This window comes from Phyllopteryx taeniolatus, chromosome 17, assembly GCF_024500385.1.
Source record: "Phyllopteryx taeniolatus isolate TA_2022b chromosome 17, UOR_Ptae_1.2, whole genome shotgun sequence".
Classification (NCBI taxonomy): domain Eukaryota; kingdom Metazoa; phylum Chordata; class Actinopteri; order Syngnathiformes; family Syngnathidae; genus Phyllopteryx; species Phyllopteryx taeniolatus.
This window is the reverse complement of record NC_084518.1, coordinates 3,071,687-3,088,432: the sequence shown is the minus strand read 5'-3', so window position 1 is coordinate 3,088,432 and position 16,746 is coordinate 3,071,687. Positions and strand designations below refer to the sequence as shown.

Sequence of the window (16,746 nt, the reverse complement as noted above, 5' to 3'; positions counted from 1 at the left end):
CCCAACCAGTTATTAAGTTTATGGGGCAATTACTTTTTCACACAGGGCGAGGTTGTTTTAAGTTTTTTTTCTTCTTTAATAAATCACCATTTAAAAGCTGCATTTGATGTTTACTTGTCTCATCTTTGTCTGATATTTACATTTGTTTGATGATCTAAAACATTAAAGTGAGGAAACCATGCAAAAAAAATACTTTGAGAAAGGGGTAAAAACCTTTTCACAGCACTGTATATAAATTATGATCTACTGAGCAGCACGTCGCATTTGAACATGAAACACAACCACACTGAACCTACACACTACTGTCTCTAGCGGAGTAAACCTTCCATATTTGTAGCAGCTCGGGGCTGCACGATTATTTTCATCAATATTGTAATCCCGATTGTTAGTCACGATTAATCCTCATGTTAAGGAAAAAGCGTTATTTTCATTCCACTCCTTTTCAACAAACAATACGTAACACTTTTCAGTTTCAAAAAGAATCTTGATAATTCGAATCATTGATAGATGACCCGAAGATAGCTGGGATAGGCTCCAGCAGCCCGCAAACCTGGTGAGGATAAGCGGTGAAGAAAATGGATGGATGGATAATACAAAAATAAATGGACCCAAAAGAAATTCCACTTTACCACGGGCTAACTGAATGAAGTGCAATCATGAATTGCAATTTAATGGAAGCAAATACAGTTCATGCATAAAACACAATAACGTTAGACTGCAGGCACCGACTTTTCATTTGAAAATCCTCGACAACATAGTGATTGTCAAGGACGGGTACGTCGCCGTAGTTCTGCTTGACCATTGGTCATTCGTGCACGGTCACAAACGGCAAAGAACTCGACAGTTGTGATTTCCCTCTCTATTTAATCCCAATGTTTTTTTCCCATCACGGTTGGGCCAGCCAAAAAGTTCAAGTCAAGGCAGCAGCTACAACAATTGTTCATAGTGTCTTACCGACGCAGACACTCCACTTAAGAGTGCCAACTTCAAAATAAAAGCTTAATATACAGTATTCATATATTGGACATCAATAGCATTTTAACATTTGTTTCATTGACTGAAATACACAACAAATATTACAAACATAGATTATCTATTAAAAAGAGACCATACAGCATTATTACTGGCAGTGCTTTAATGCGGACTCTTTCACTTTCAGTGACCTCTGGATATTTTAGTATTTTGGACAGGAATTGTACATTTCAAACTGAATTCTCCTTTTTATACCCTAATTTGATACGGCTCACTGGGCTTCTCCAATAAGTCAGAAATTAACCAAGCGTATTTTTTTCAATGCATTGAACCAAATGCTATAAAACGCAGATTCCTTTCCTTACCCACCGATGTTTGTGATTCTGTGAGACGTTTATGTGGATTTTTTCCCAATTCATTGTGATGTAAAGTTGCTACGGTGAAGTTTTAGGTAAATGTTAAGCTTTTTTTTTTTTTTTTTTTTCTGTCATCGGCTCTTACGTTGGTTTGAAGACTAACATAAATGCTAAAAACCATCGATGCAAAAGTGCAACCAACCGTTTACCTTGTTAGCTGCTCAATGTTGGTATAGACGTATTTTATTGTTTGGGAGGAAGTATGTCTTTGTGCGCGTTCTTCTTCGTTGGTTTTCGCCACCTTTTCACGGTCGGCGGACTGTAGCCATTGAAACTGGGAACCGAAATGTATAAATTTGAACGATTCCTGAAGAACTGGAACGTTCGTCCCGGTTCCAATCGGTTCTTGATTCTCGATGCCCAACCACTGCTTGCCATTTTTATCTTACTGTAAGCTGTCAATATAACCATTCCCCCCCCCCCAAAAGTTCTCAGGAAAAGGTTACTGCGGTGAACGTGTAGTAAATCTTATTGGTTTTGTGAATTTCTTCACATCATCACACACTACCTACCAGACCCATCGCAGACCTGTTTGTGTCAGCTGTAGTTTGTTGTTGTGTTTTATCTGCTATTCACTCGCAGTTGAGCGTGTCCAAAATGTAGCCGAACATACCTGACCGCTATTGCACCACTTTATGAGAAACCTTTGTTTTCATTGCAGTTTTAAGTTTCTGGGCTATATCTGACTACCATATATCCTCAAATAGTGGTTTCTGCTTGAATAGATGCCATTTCTCAATAAATTGCCGGGCGCATCATTCACTGAAACAAATGAAAAATATTAGGAAAGGAAACTTCGGGCGAAGGCAGGTGGCGATTGCTCCATGAGCGTCAAGGAATTCAAGAAAGAAGATGAACGCATTGCACTACAGTGCGGTGTAAAAATGAATTCAAAATGATCTTTTGTCTAGACATGGTACCATCAAAAAAGAAACAAAAAATAAAGCCCCCCTCAAAAATAGACGCTTTCTTCCAAATAAGGTAAATACATGTGATCAGCCATTACATTAGGAAATATTGTGTGACTTCATTCAAATCGTTTAAGTCCAATTTAAAAAAAAATAATAATAATAATAATTGTGTACTGCACTCAACCTCCTTGCCATAGCTTGTACATACAGTGTCCATTATTGTGTTTTAACTGACATTAACCTTCTCTGAGTTTATCAATAAATGGTTGTATTGTGGTAAAATGTTACATTCCAATTGTTACTAATAACTGACACAAACTAATCCCTTCCCGTATGCAGCTGGTGGACAGATAGCCTCATGTGAATTCTCCAGTTATGTTAAGCAAATTGTCACTTCAGATGCCCTCTGCCGAGCTTTGAATTTCCAGTCCTTTGTTATTCGACAGTTCTTCTTCTTTACCATGTGTACCCTTTGGTAAACACCCTTCCTTACTTGTTTCACTGATGTCTCCACACATCTCTTCAAATTTCCAAAAGTGTTTGACAAGGCGAAAAGTTAGTGTTTTCTCGCTCCATCATGTTGTGGAAACGTGAGCAAGGTGGAGTCATCCTGCAGGCCAGTGACGGGCCAGAGGAAGCCTGGAGGACATGGAGATGTGGCCTCCGTGTTGAAAGGGAAGAGGGATCAGCGCAATACTAACAAACTGCTGGGTTACCGAGCTGCTGACCTGTTATGACAGGGAAGTGTTGTGTTTATGTTTAAGTCGGAGCTTTGAAACGTATAGTGCAGCGCTAGCCTGAGGCTGATGGAGTGTTCTGAGTTGTTGATGGTATGTATGCTGTAGTGTGCACATCTACAGCTTGTACATTGAAAGTGAATCAAACCAACTTGAGCAGGAAGATCCCGTTTAATCTTTCACGACGTCTCTACTTTAGTTTGCAGCAGGAGAGGCGTGTGTTTCACCTGCCGGACAGAAGCTAGAGAAATAGTTTCGTTTGAGCTGGTGAAAGATGCCAATAGACATAATGATTCCAACTTGATAGCGCAGTGATTTCATGCTTGGCATGGGATCATTTCACACTTGGAGCCTTTTCACAAATGCCCTGTGACTGACCAGCAACCAGCCCAGGCTGTAGTCTGCCTTTTGCCCTCAATCAGCTGCGCTCGGCTCCAGTCCCTGCCTTAATAATGCAATAAGCAATATACAGCCACACACTACGCATTGTTTTGGGTATCCCCTTCACCTGTTCGATTACCAGAGGGATACAGTTGTGCAAAACACATTCATTTTTAATGGGATTCAAATTACACTGTAAGGCATTTCAAAATAGCGCAAGCATGAAAGAAAAGAACAATAAAGAAAATAATGAGATGGTCCCCCTTCAAATTGCTATTATTTCACAAATTATGCCAGGCTTAGTAAACTTATGAGCACAACTGTACATACTTTATTCATCCCGTGAGGGAAATAAAATTGTCAGGGGTAAGGGTACATTTAGACGAGAACAATATGTACAACAATTGTTTGGGAAAAAAACGTGATATAGCAGGAGCGCAAGCGATGATTTGCGATATATCGGGGAACGCTGCAGGAGCGTAAATTTTACAACAATATTGCTCAAATCAATTTGAACCCAATAAAACACCTAAACAAGTTTTATTTTAAAGAGCGAAAATGTAAAATCAGCAATCAGCAACAACCAAGATGCATTTTCATGCTTGCAAGAGTCCACAAAATGTTCTTTGAGACAACAGTGACATCGTGCCTTACCTTGGGGTACAATTCTGTGTGGCGATCGTGGAGATGACTCAAAAGAGTTGACTTTTTAAGATTATCCTGCTTCAACATCGTTGCAGCTAGGTTGGGTCAGCATTATATGACCTATGAGAATGGGCCATAGCAGAGAAGGGCAGCGATGAATGGGAGAATCTTAACAGAGTTGGAAAGCCAAATGGAAGAGCCTCGATTTAACTTTTGGGGATTACCATAACTGAAAATCTACACAGGATGCATTTTTCACAATTTAGTCTCTATCTGAAGGTGAATTTTGCTTTCAAATTAAAAAAAAATAATAAAAAATAATGATTTTCAGTCGTAGAGGTGGAACTTTATCACTTGGCAATTAGTGTGCGGATCCGCGCATGTGGCAGATGCAGTGCACACATCAGCAAAACACAACGACATTGCAATCGGGCGAAGAGCTGAACAGCTTGCTCCAGACGTAATTTTTAAAATGGCCAACTAACCCCCCCCCCCCCCAAAAAAATCTCTGGGCAAGCACGACATAGACTCAAATATCTGTATACAAGCAATTAAAAAGCTTTCCATAATTCATATCCCCTTTAACTTTTCACTTCTTTTCTCACGGCAGTTTCATTTTTTGGAAGTCTCATCCCGTTTATACAGTATAAACATTCTGATGACGTACCCCAAGTCAATTTAGGCCGAGTGGTAATTATTGAAGTCTCGTTATGGGCTGACGTCTCTTTAAGTCATTTTCAGTGGTAAATGTTGTTGGATGACGCTGTTAATAAAGGGAGGGAAAGAACACAAGCCTTTTGTTTTGACGGGTATAAAGCACTAAGCTTCCTGCTCATTTGTATTTGCAAGCAGATGCTATTTTCAACTGCTATGAAAGAGTAGAGACGAAGGGTACATTTTCACAACGCTGCAGTACAACTGCAAATTGATTAGAAATGTCATTTTGTCCGTTCGTTCAGATGACGTTTTTGGGGCCTTCAAACTTGAACATTTAACAATAGGTCTGAAATTGGATGCTTTTGAAGGCCACTGTTCATTTGGTGCATTTACTCTTTCGGTGATACATTAATGAGGACACGGCACAGTTGAAAGAGACGAGCCTCAGCTTGGAATGTTGGCTCATGCAAGAAATACATGCACAGGCGCCCAACATGTATAATCAATGTAATTGCTCCTTATTAAAGATAACTACCACCTTGACAGCACAACAGAAATGACAAGACCAACTCGTACCAAGGAGACTCACAGTTATGCAGTGAAATGATGGCACACGTAAGAATACCGAAGAACAAATGAAGATGTAAGTGCAGGGCTGCATGGGACAAGCGTGGCAATCGCACCAACGCTTGCCCAGTGTGAGTGGGCCCTTTGTCCTTTTCGTCCCCAGACACCAGACAAATGTTAACCTCCATCCAGCCATTTTCTATAACGCTTGTCCTATTTAGGTTTCCAGGTGAGCCTATGCCTATCAACCTTCTCTTTGGTCTTCCTCGAGCTCTCTCGACTGGCAGCTCCATCCTCATCATCCGTCGACCAATATACTCACTATTTCTCCTCGGGACGTGTCCAAACCAACCAAGTCTGCTCTCTCTAACTTTGTCTCCAAAACATCGAACCTCGGCTGTCCCTCCGATGAGCTCAGTTCTAATTTTATCCAACCTGGTCACTCCTAGAGAGAACGTCAACATCTTCATTTCTGCCACCTCCAGCTCTGCTTCCTGTTGTCTCTTCAGTGCCACTGTCTCTAATCCGTACATCATGGCTGGCCTCGCCACTGTCTTGAAAAAACTTTGCCCTTCATCCTAGCAGAGACTCTTCTGTCACACAACACACCTGACACCTTCCTCCACCCGTTCCAACCAGCTTGGCCAATAGAACTAGTCTGATTTGACTTGATAAGCTTCTTGGAACGTGATCTTGTAACTTAAAAAAAAAGTATTTTTGTCTTGCTAAAAATTTAGAAAACGCTGTCTTTAAATAAGTACATTCTAAATAAATACAGTAAGAAATAAGATACTACTACACACAGTATGGACCAGGGATGTCAAATTCATTTTTGTCGTGGGCCACATTATTGTTATGCTTTCCCTCAGAGGGCCATTATGACTGTGGATAATCACCTCATCATATCATTATATGTACCGTGGATCCTCAGTTTTCATATGATTTGGTTTTTGACACTATTTTCAGTTCAATTTTGTCATAGGTTTTGTACATCAATGATATGGCGGGCCGGAACTGGCCCCCGGGCCTTGAGTTTGACACCTGTGCTATAGACAAACAACCATTCACACCTAAGGAAAATTTAGTCTACAATGAACCTAACATGGATATTTTTGGATTGTGGGGAAAAAGCCGGAGTACTCTGAGAAAACCCGGAACCACCGAACTACGAGGCGGATATGCTAACCGAGCGTCCACCGTTAACATTACATTGGCATCATACAAGAGGAGTTTGTTTGGTGTTTTTCTGTCATTCTGTGTGTGTGTGTGTGTGCGTGCGTGTGCGTGCGTGCGTGTGTGTGTGCGTGCGAGGACTCCACTGCTGGTTGATTATTAGTCCAAGGACAAATGTGACCTTTGAGAAACGCCACTCTGTGCTCTCTTTTGAACTTGCCACCCAAATAAAAACACAGTCTTTGGCTTCAACAAGCCTTATCCAATTATCAAGACAGACAGTGTTTCATCTCTTGTGAGCGCATTTGACCACATTCAGCCATCCCATCTAACTAAGTAGATATCTGTCTCGCTATACTATTCCGCAGCTTTGCAGATGTATGTTGACATGCCAACACACGCATGTGGGCCTTTAGCAACAGACTTGCACGACTATTTAGACGCTTCCATCTTTGATGTTCATCTTGGCGTCAAGGCGTCACAATTATTGAACTTGTTTGAAGATGTGTTATGGGTACAACAATAATTTATCTTCTGATCCCAGTTCTTTCTGAGCGATTGCATTATTGTGGTTGCATAATGAAGGTTTTGAAGCACAAAAGAATCCAGGACATTTTTAGTTGAGGTGCAGTCACTCACTAAATAATCAATCTAGAACCTAGGTAAATGCGTCTGCGTGTTTACCCACTACCCAGGTTCTGTGCAAGTTTAATTGCGGATATAGAACCACGGTGGATTTAATACAGAATCTGCTGATATGCACAAACCCGGCAGGCCTGAGGGCCTATAGCTCCATTGACAAAGCTTGCTCGCTTCCTCAGTCAAACACTTATTTCAAAAAGTCTCACAGTCATTGCAAAATGTACTGCCCCTACCTGGTATACTGTGCTACTTACAAGTTGAATTCATTCCGTTCGTCAATTTGCTCATATAAAATCCCTTTTCCCCTTTGAAATAAATTGAAATGCCGTTTAACTGTTCCCACCCAAAAAAAAAAAACAAAAAAAAACAATTGTTTGTTTTTTAATAAAGAAAGTTAGCACTGCATTGTATAAAAAGAATAAAAGCAAAGGTTAAAAGAAAATGAACTGGTTGTATAAGTATGACTGTACATACTGTTGGGTGTGGGCCTAGTGAGGGTCATCTGGAGCTGTGGTCAGGTTGGCCAGTGTTGTAGAGTATTCTTATTTTGTATTTTTGTGATTGGCTGTTTGTTCTGTTCAGTAAATGGCTGACTGTGGCTCTTCTTGCACACACGCGAGGGCATTACAGTATCTTAATTGCACCATTTTTTTTTTTTTCACCCCAATTCACTCAAGCACCGGTGTATCTGACGCTTACCTCAAATTTCGGCTCGCGACACAAACCATATTCCGGGGCTCGGTCGAAAATCACTCAACATCATTGAAATGACATTGCATCTATTTTTAGCTCCAATAGTTGTTTTTCAGAAGAAGCTGCACTGCCAGTAATTGAGTGGTGGACCCTGATGAGCTTCCTCCCTGCAACACTGGCTGGCAGCAGATGAACTTGAAAGCCCTCTCGCTGATTATTGGCAAATGAAAAAAGAACATCCGCAGGCCTAAGCAAGGGGAAAATATTATTGACTTCTCACCACAGCTTCTATTTATTTTTGTCTTTTTCTGTCCATGTATTTGTTTTTCAAGCTGTTAGTTTCTTGCCTCAGAATATTTTTGTAACAGCCTTTGATTGAACTGGAAAGGAATGCCTTTAATCGTGGCTACAAAAGAGCCAAGGGACACGTCCCCGTCAGTTTGCAACAGATCTAGACAGATGAGGAGGAGGCGGAATGGAGGAGTGAGCATTGTTAACAGTCTGTGGGGAACTGTTTGCGTGCCCTGTGGTTTCTTGTCTCTGTGAAATGGAGACTTGGTGATTTGGTTTCCCAGGCCCCTTTTTCTCAAGGCCACACAAAAACCAAATGAAGATGTTTCAGTCTGTCCCGATGCCATTTGTACCCTGATGGCTGGGTGTGTTTTAAGTGCTAGATGGCACATGGCAGCCACCTGAATCTTCGTGGTGAGAGCGTGCCCAAAATAGAAGATAATGCTCTCTTGTCAAAGATGTAAAACCTTTACGCACCTATCCATCCACAAGGTGGTTGCTTTCAAAAAGCCAGACGGAACGCCAAGGCACGGCTGCGGCATCTACTGCAAGGTCAAACACAAGCCATTCCAGTCAATTTCACATTTGTTAAGATTTAGAAAAGTTTTTTCCCCTTAGAAAGAGAATTCCAGAGTCAAACTGTGTTTTTAATTAGGGTTAGAAGTGTAAAAATAGGGATTGTGTAGCAAGGGCATTACGGCAGGTGAGTCACTTTAGGCATGGCAAATCTTAAAAGATTATCTGTTCCAGACCCCACATAGAAAGATTTCCCCCCCCCCCCAAAAAAAAGAGCATTTAACACTTTTGATAGTACTGTGTGTGGTGTGCTCCGATAAAATCAAAAGAGGACACCACACACGTAAAGATTGCGTTCCACCACCGATGCAGAATCTCGTCCTCAAAGACAGAAATCGCACGTGATCAAATGTGATCTCTCTCTTGGGATTATTTTGTTTACTGAAAAATCCTGAAATTAAAAAAAGAAAAGACCATGGAAAGATTCCTATAGACAGGATGAAAGTGGACTTAATAGTCTAATGTGAGAGAGTTGAGAGGTGAGTTCTCAAATGAAGTTCATGGCTTTTGTCACTAAGCTTTGTATTTTGGGTAGAAAATGTTCATTTTTCTTTCCACTCACTTCCTGGTCGCTTCTTAATTGGCTACATTCCGTTTCACATCACAGTTCGCCAAGTCCCGACTCGGGAGTCGTCAGCTTTCCAACACACACAGTATGGAGAGTTTTGCTCATAAATATTTAACACATTTAACATTTAAATTTGTCGGCCCGCCCCATTTTCAGACCCTATTTTGGGGACAAATTCACTATAAGACGCCTCAGACCACAGACCACTAATTTTAGAGGAGAATCTTCTCAAACATCAAATAATCTGGTGTTTGTCATTCTTGGACAGGCCAATTATCTTTATGTATGTGTGCACTAGGCCTTGCTTAAAGATTTCATCCAGTATATTGGGCTTTTTAACATTTGGAAATGTCAGAAAGAAGTTACCCACTATATAAAGGTAATAATAATCAAATATATTCTCGCTCGTAAATGGCAATGAAAGTTTGTTGCACATTGTGACCCACCAGTGAACTTTATGCTTATGTGGGCGTACTGTCCTCAACTGCCATTTTATACTGAGCAGGCAGAACGTGTGCACCGTTCCGGTTTTATGGTCATCACTGTTAGTTACCCTTCTGTGGTAAAATTTGAAATTGTTGATTGAATGCTGAATGTTATGACTTCAGGGACATTTGACTTTAGAGGTTTCACTGCGCTTTGATCTTATCTACTTTATTAGACAACACTTTCATTGTATCTCAAAAGTAGAAGCAATTTGGACGATGACCACTGTAAGATTTAAAAGACACTGTAATGTTACAGTAAAACTTTTTTTTTTTTTTTTTTTAACAATGCATATGACTCCTTTTCAACATCTCCCATAGAGCTAGTACTTAACAAGAGTTGAGGTCATGCCATCAGTGAACTGTAAAATTGTCTTCCCTTTTTGCTTGTTAGGGGCCAGGTTAAACTGTAGGCCTTTAATTCAGTTCTAGTAAGAGGCAGCTGGCAAAACGGTATGCCAGGCCAGGCCAGGGATTGCTGCATTACTTCCTGATCGGGTGAGGGGGGGCATTGGTGTATTTAACAGCAATGTGAGGTGCTAAAGAATACGCATCTCCCTGCCTCCCCTTTGTCTGTTAGATCATTCCATGTTCTTGCTGTTGCAACGATCATTCTGGCTTTAATGATGAGTGGAAAGTAGATCCATGTTTCTATATCTTACTCCTCTTTTCGAAGCCTGCTGTTTTCCTTCCCACTTTGCTTCTGCCCTCTGACAGACAAGCACCAGCCCTTTGCAGAACATTACGTCAAAGCCCTCTTGACCGGGGTGCCAGCTGTTTATGTCCCCCTTGGGGGTTTTCATTTAGGGATTTCCGCTGGGTAAGACGAGGGGGAGCCCTGTTGACCTCAGCCCGCTGCCACATGAAGAGGCCTACCGGGGCAGGACCAGGCCCCAATGGGCCAGGCTGGGTGGGAGCACTCTGCTGGGGTGGGCTGATCTGTGAGCTCGACTGACTCCCCGAGCAGGGTTTAGCTCACTTCTGTTCTGTATGATTTCATTTTATTTATTTTTTTAATCCGTCCATCCATCCCTTTTCCATACCGCTTCTCCTCTCTAGGGTCGCTAGCGTGCTGGAGCCTGTCCCAGCTGACTCTGGGCGAGAGGCGGGGTACACCCTGAACTGGTCGCCAACCTATCGCAGGGCACATAGAAACAAACAACCATTCGCACTCACATTCCCACCTACGGACTCTTTAAAGTCTTCAATTAACCGTCTATGCATAATTTTGGGAAGTGGGAGGAAACCGCAGTACCCGGAGAAAAGCCACGCAGGCACGGGGAGAACACGCAAACTCCACACAGGCGGGGCCGGGGATTGAACCCCGGTCCCCAGAACGGTGAGGCGGATGTGCTAACAAGTCGGCCACCCTGCCACCTAATTTATTTATTTATTTTTTTTTGCATTATAGAGCATGTCAAAATAAGCACCACACATTTCATCGCACTTTCGTCGGGTTAGGGATGAAACAGTTTATGGTTTACTCATAAACGGTGATAAAAAGTATACAGTGAATCCGTTTATGGCAGGGCATACATTCCAGACCCACCCACGATATTGAAAGACTCCTCCCACACACTTAAAGCACATGAAAGCACACTAAAACAAGCGTTTTAAAACATTCCTCAGCGCCTACTTTCACTCTCTCACTGTCAAAAAATTAGGAACTGAAAAGAAGACTTTCCTAGTTGCACAGTTCCCTAAATAATATGGAAAGCGGAATTGATTCAAGCTGTTAATGTGTCACTCACTCTCAGTTGAAGTTGATTGTAAAACTGACTCATACAACAAAGGAAAATCAAACTGCATATAGAAAAAAAACAATGTCAGAATGTGCAACCAAAAGATACTTGGCACAAACTTAATTTGTATTTCTTTCGGACATGTCTTTATACTGTACAAACCTATGAAAAGCATTAGTTTAAAATCTCCGATATAGCAGTGGTGTGAACGATGAACTGCAATATAGCAGGGATTCACTGTAATGTGTTTTAATGACCATTAACTACTACATTTAGCATAATGTGTTGGTCTGCGTGCCGGGGCCCCTTTAAGAGAGCGATGCAGCACTGTAAAAAAAAACAAAAAACTGATAAGTAGAGTTTACGCAGAAAAACTCTGTAAAGGAAATAAGCCCACCCACTGATTTGACAAAGCAGAAGCTGACTGATTTGAGACTGATGAATTACAAAGCTTCTAATGAATGAGCTCTTCACCCTCGGCAAGGTCCTTGAGGGTGCATGGGAGTTCGCCCAACAGGTCTACATGTCTTTTGTGGACTTGGAGAAGGCGTTCGACCGTGTCCCTCGGGGAGTCCTGTGGCGTACGGGGTACCGAACCCCCTGATACGGGCTGTTCGGTCCCTGTCCGACCGGTGTCAACGTTTGGTCCGCATTGCTGGCACGAAGTCAGGCTCGTTTCCGGTGAGGGTTGGACTCCGCCAAAGCTGCCCTTTGTCTCCCTTGGAGATGGGGTGAGAAGCTCGGTCATTCGGGAGGGGCTTAAGGTAGCGTCGCTGCTCCTCCACATTGAGAGGAACCAGATGAGATGGCCGGGGCATCTGATGAGGATGCCTCCCGGACGCCTCGCTGGTGAAGTCTTCCGGGCACGTCCCACCGGGATGAGACCCCGGGGACGACCCAGGACACGCTGGAGAGACTACCTCTGCCGGCTGGCCTGGGAACGCCTCAGGATCTCCTCGGAAGAGCTAGAGGAAGTGGCTGGGGAGAGGGAAGTCTGGGCTTCCCTGAAGCTACTGCCCCCGCGACCCGACCTCAGATAAGCAGAAGAAAATGGATGGATGGATGGATTTAATCTCTAGTCAGGGTACCAGTCGAAGTAGTATAGTAAATGAACCCGTACCCGTGTTGTGTCGAGCAACATACGCTGCTGTCCAATGATTGGTCGCCAAGACAAGAATATACTGTGACTAAAACAAGCCATTTCATTTTGTTGTTTACGTTTGTCACTTCATGCTTCACTGGCGGGTCACACTCTGTCATGTTGCTCCCGCACCGTATCCATGACATTGTGCCTCTGACTTCCAAACAACTGCTGACCCTGGAGCTCTTAAATGCGGCCTTTCAGCAACTATAGGGGTCCTCCTTTTTAAGGGGGATCAAATGTTTGTTTCACTCCTCAAGTGTCTGTGTGGGATCTATCACTGCCCTTTACACAACCGATTTGGAAGGTTTTCAGGAATCGCTGTCATCTAAAGTCACAATATAAAGACATTCTAAAACTCCTCTCACTTCAGCCACAGTCATGAACACGTATCCAATATACAGTACTGTATTCGTGTGGCAGCTCCCATGTTTAGAGAGTGAAAATATTAGTTGTGGGAATCACAGAGTAACTCCCAATATGACATGAACACATTTTGCCAGCAATATACAATGCAGACAATAAAGTGATTTTGCAATCGTCGATATATTGGTAGAAACACCTCTGGTACATCCCAATATCAGTGTAAAGAAACAGGCCTCTTTATTTCGTAATACTCTAGTGCGTGTTTGATGGACACCTCTGGCAGCCAATGGAGATGCTTCATAAAAGCATAACATAATAAAAAAAGTGTTTTACTGTTCATTTTGCTGAATACTGAAACGTGACGCTGCGCTGCGACATATCACGAAACAACATTGCAATATGAATATATTGTCCCCACACCTAGTAGATTTTGACGAGACGACTTCTCTACAGCACCAGTAACAATTTCACTGATTCTTTCATGTCTTTAGGACAGCCAGCATTTAGCCACCATCAACATTTCTTCCTGACTTTGTCCCAGAAACATAATTAACAAAAAGATAGATTTTTTTTTTTTCTTCTTCTCAAGTCTTTGAATAGTTTCATTTATTTTATTTCTTTTTCATCAATACATTTGAAGATTCTAAACTGTGCCTTTGTCTGCAGTACCACCCTCTGTCACTGTGCAACACAAGTGAAGATGAACGGCAAGAGAGTGACTTCATCACCATTGTCAAACTGGAGCAGAGGGTTCCCCGCTGTCTGCCGCTGCAGGATAAGGTAGAAATCAAACGCACACATGGCACCTTGATTCCTTTTGCAAGCCTTCAAAGACTCCTTTCCCCTTTCCGACGTGGCAAGCGGTCGCCGCTGTCTTCGTTCCACAGCCTATTCCGGTCTAAACTTAAAGAGAAGATGGGAATTATTTGGAAAAGCTAGGTTTTGTTCAGGATGCTGATGGCTTTTTGCACAGGGGAGTGCTCTTAGATCAGAACTACTGTGAAGCAAGTGGCAGTGAGCCCTGGCTGCGGATATGAGACTTTAAAGGCCAGCTGTCACTGGTCCCATCTCAGTTCCTCAGAACCAGAGCATGGGCCATCTCCAGTTCTGCTTCCCTCTAATATGAGAGCAGTCGGAACTTATAGATAGATTCCACCCACAATGGTTAAGATGTATGTGCAAGTGACCTGGATCTCTCTTGTGTTTAAGTATTCTTCCATACACGCAGTAAATTATAAGTAGTGTGATTTAAAACTGTTGCTATTTTCCTCCTTTTTCTCGTGGTGGCAAATGAGCTGGCAGGAGTATAGTTAGGGGACTGCCTTTTTAAGCTTGTGTTTTCTTTTCCCCTAATTTAAAGCCATGTTGTAGAGCCGGCCACCACGGCGATGATGTCGAGACATTCCCACACATTTACCCGCCGCTTTCGTACTCCTCCTGTTTGCTCTCTCTCGGTGGGAACCAAAGCAAGTGGGGGGGGGGGGGAGAAGGGATGTCACTCAAGGCTTAATGCAGAAATGGTTTTGATTAAAGCCTAATGGCATCACTGTGTTGTCCCATAAACAAAACACTCGTTTCTCAGACAAAAGGCTGTTGCTTCTGAGTGCTTCCTCCCTCCCGCCTTTGAAATCAGGAGGAGGAAAGGAGGGAGGGTGTTCTTCTTGTTGTTGTTGTCTGTAAAATGTGTGTCCCAATATAAGCTCCACTCGAGCCACCTGCATCCTGGCTTTTCCTCGCTTTGAGTCTTGGACTTAAAAAAAAAAAATACAATTAAAAAAATGGGATTCATCATGCAGCTGCTGGTTAGTTTGCACTCCTTTGAAAAGGATGAGTCAGATGGTTTGGATGTGTGGTTCTTTGAATGAGACTTGTTTACAGTTTAGTCTGACTGTAACCCACCCCCACTGATCTATAGATACTCTGACGCCCACCGAGGGTTCATTTTGCACCCCACACACTAAAAATAGACTGGAAACTAAATAACATGAAGCTCCCAACTTTTATGATTTTATATATAGTCTTTTTTTTTTTCTCAGTACACAATTGAGGCCAAAACTTGTATTGCTGTTCGCTTGTGTTCTAATACTATAATAGTGGGTACTTAAATCTTTTGTCGGAACTGCGGGACTTAGTTTGTGCATCCGCAGTGATTCAAAACATCAGGACAGGACAGGGTGTGTGTCAGTATGTTTGGCCTTCAGATGTTGCCCTCTACTGGCAATATCACACACAAACATTGAATGATTCTGCAAAGTCAGTGAAATGTAAATGTTATAACAGCACATTATACACTGACCGCCCACATCTTTAGGGAGACATGCACATGCATGTCTAATCAGGTCCAATTGGAGAGCTAAATCAACTAAAACTGCTTTTACGAGGCTCAACCACTCCAGCTGTCCCGTTTGCACAGAAACCGATAGGACTGTTACTACCTCCGTAGCTAATCAGCACAACATTCTGGAATGCCTTTCTGTTTCAACATTGCTGCGGCATTCCTGGTCAAAAGTAATCAGAGATGAAGGAGGTGCTGGGTAATGGTTAAATCAAACAATGCTCCCACAGAGAACTGGACCTGCAATTCTAACTCTGTGGTTTGGTAAACTTGTTAATTCACTTGGTTTGGTGAATACTTTTGCTCATTTAAAAAGTGAATCCAATTCCAAATAATTGCAAACGGTCCGAATCGACTGCTCCAGGCCACTCGCCTCTTATTCCGCCACAGTTTCTTATTCAAGTGCCTGAATCCAAACCCTCCGTTGCTCCAGTGGCATTACATCAACAAAACTCAAGCAACTTAACCACTGGCTTACCCAACCATCAGACTGTATTGGAGGTGATCTCTTACTGGTTTTTTCTGTGTAGACTTAAGCCTTGAAACTGTTTTCAAAGCAAGCCATGACTCATTGGGCAAAGACTCTGCAGCGGTGCCAAGAGGCAGAGTTGAAACTCCACGCGAGGCTTACTGTACTTTGCCCTGAATAAATGCTGTAACCTACAACGTTCAAAGCACAGTGTTATGCTCAGGAGGTTTTGCTGACTTTTCATTCACACACAAACCATCACAAAGAGTCCATCGTTTTTGTGAGAACAGCTCTCGCACTGATTGAGCGTGTGGCCCATGTCTGAACCTGTTGACTCTGATAGAAAGCCTCGGTTATTGATTCTACTCCTCTCTGATGAAAAGGGCTTTGCCGTGATTGTGCTGTAATCCTGTTGTCGTCAACTGGGCTTTTCCTGTGCATGCGCTTGGATCTTTGTGTGTTATTGGATCATGTTTCTTCAAGACTACTTTCCAAATTGTTCTAACGCGTAAAGAAAGTTGCTCGTTGGACACAGCTCTTGATCGTTTGTGTAATAATGCCATGTAAACTGCCCATTGTAGCACTGACAAGAGAAGCCTAATATACCAAAAATAAAGCGAGTGGATGAACGATGTTAATGTCACTGGATAAAGTTCCAACCTCCACCAAGGCCGAGCAATCCTAACTGGAAGTAGCCAACTTAGACTAACGCTTGCTAAGTATGCCTGCATTTCTTTGCATCGGTGCATTACTAAACCTCCTCAAACGGCGACTAAAGTTGGTTTTTACTCGACTACAAACCCTACAAAAAAGGGTGTTTATTTGAAGAATGGATTTATTTAGACATTTAGTTGAACACACCTGCTTGAACATTGCAGACAAGTGCTTTGGCAAAAATTACAAGAGTTAAATGAACATTTGATGTTGTTTTTTTTTAGACGTCGTAAGCAACCCTCACCACATTCAATTAGGTATAAGC

The 16,746-nt window shown here is 42.4% G+C and overlaps 1 protein-coding gene across 3 annotated transcripts in view; it reads left to right on the top strand.

Annotated features, from left to right (window-relative positions):
* Positions 1–16,746, top strand: part of LOC133466845 (E3 ubiquitin-protein ligase RNF43) — an 87,639-nt gene that overhangs the window by 47,593 nt on the left and 23,300 nt on the right. For 2 of the 3 annotated variants that reach the window (XM_061750954.1, XM_061750956.1), the window contains exon 2: positions 13,630–13,743. The exons of the other annotated variant lie outside the window; for it this stretch is intronic. In XM_061750954.1, the coding sequence (XP_061606938.1) occupies positions 13,630–13,743 (114 nt within the window). The remainder of the gene's footprint in view (positions 1–13,629; positions 13,744–16,746) is intronic. 3 annotated transcript variants of the gene reach the window in all.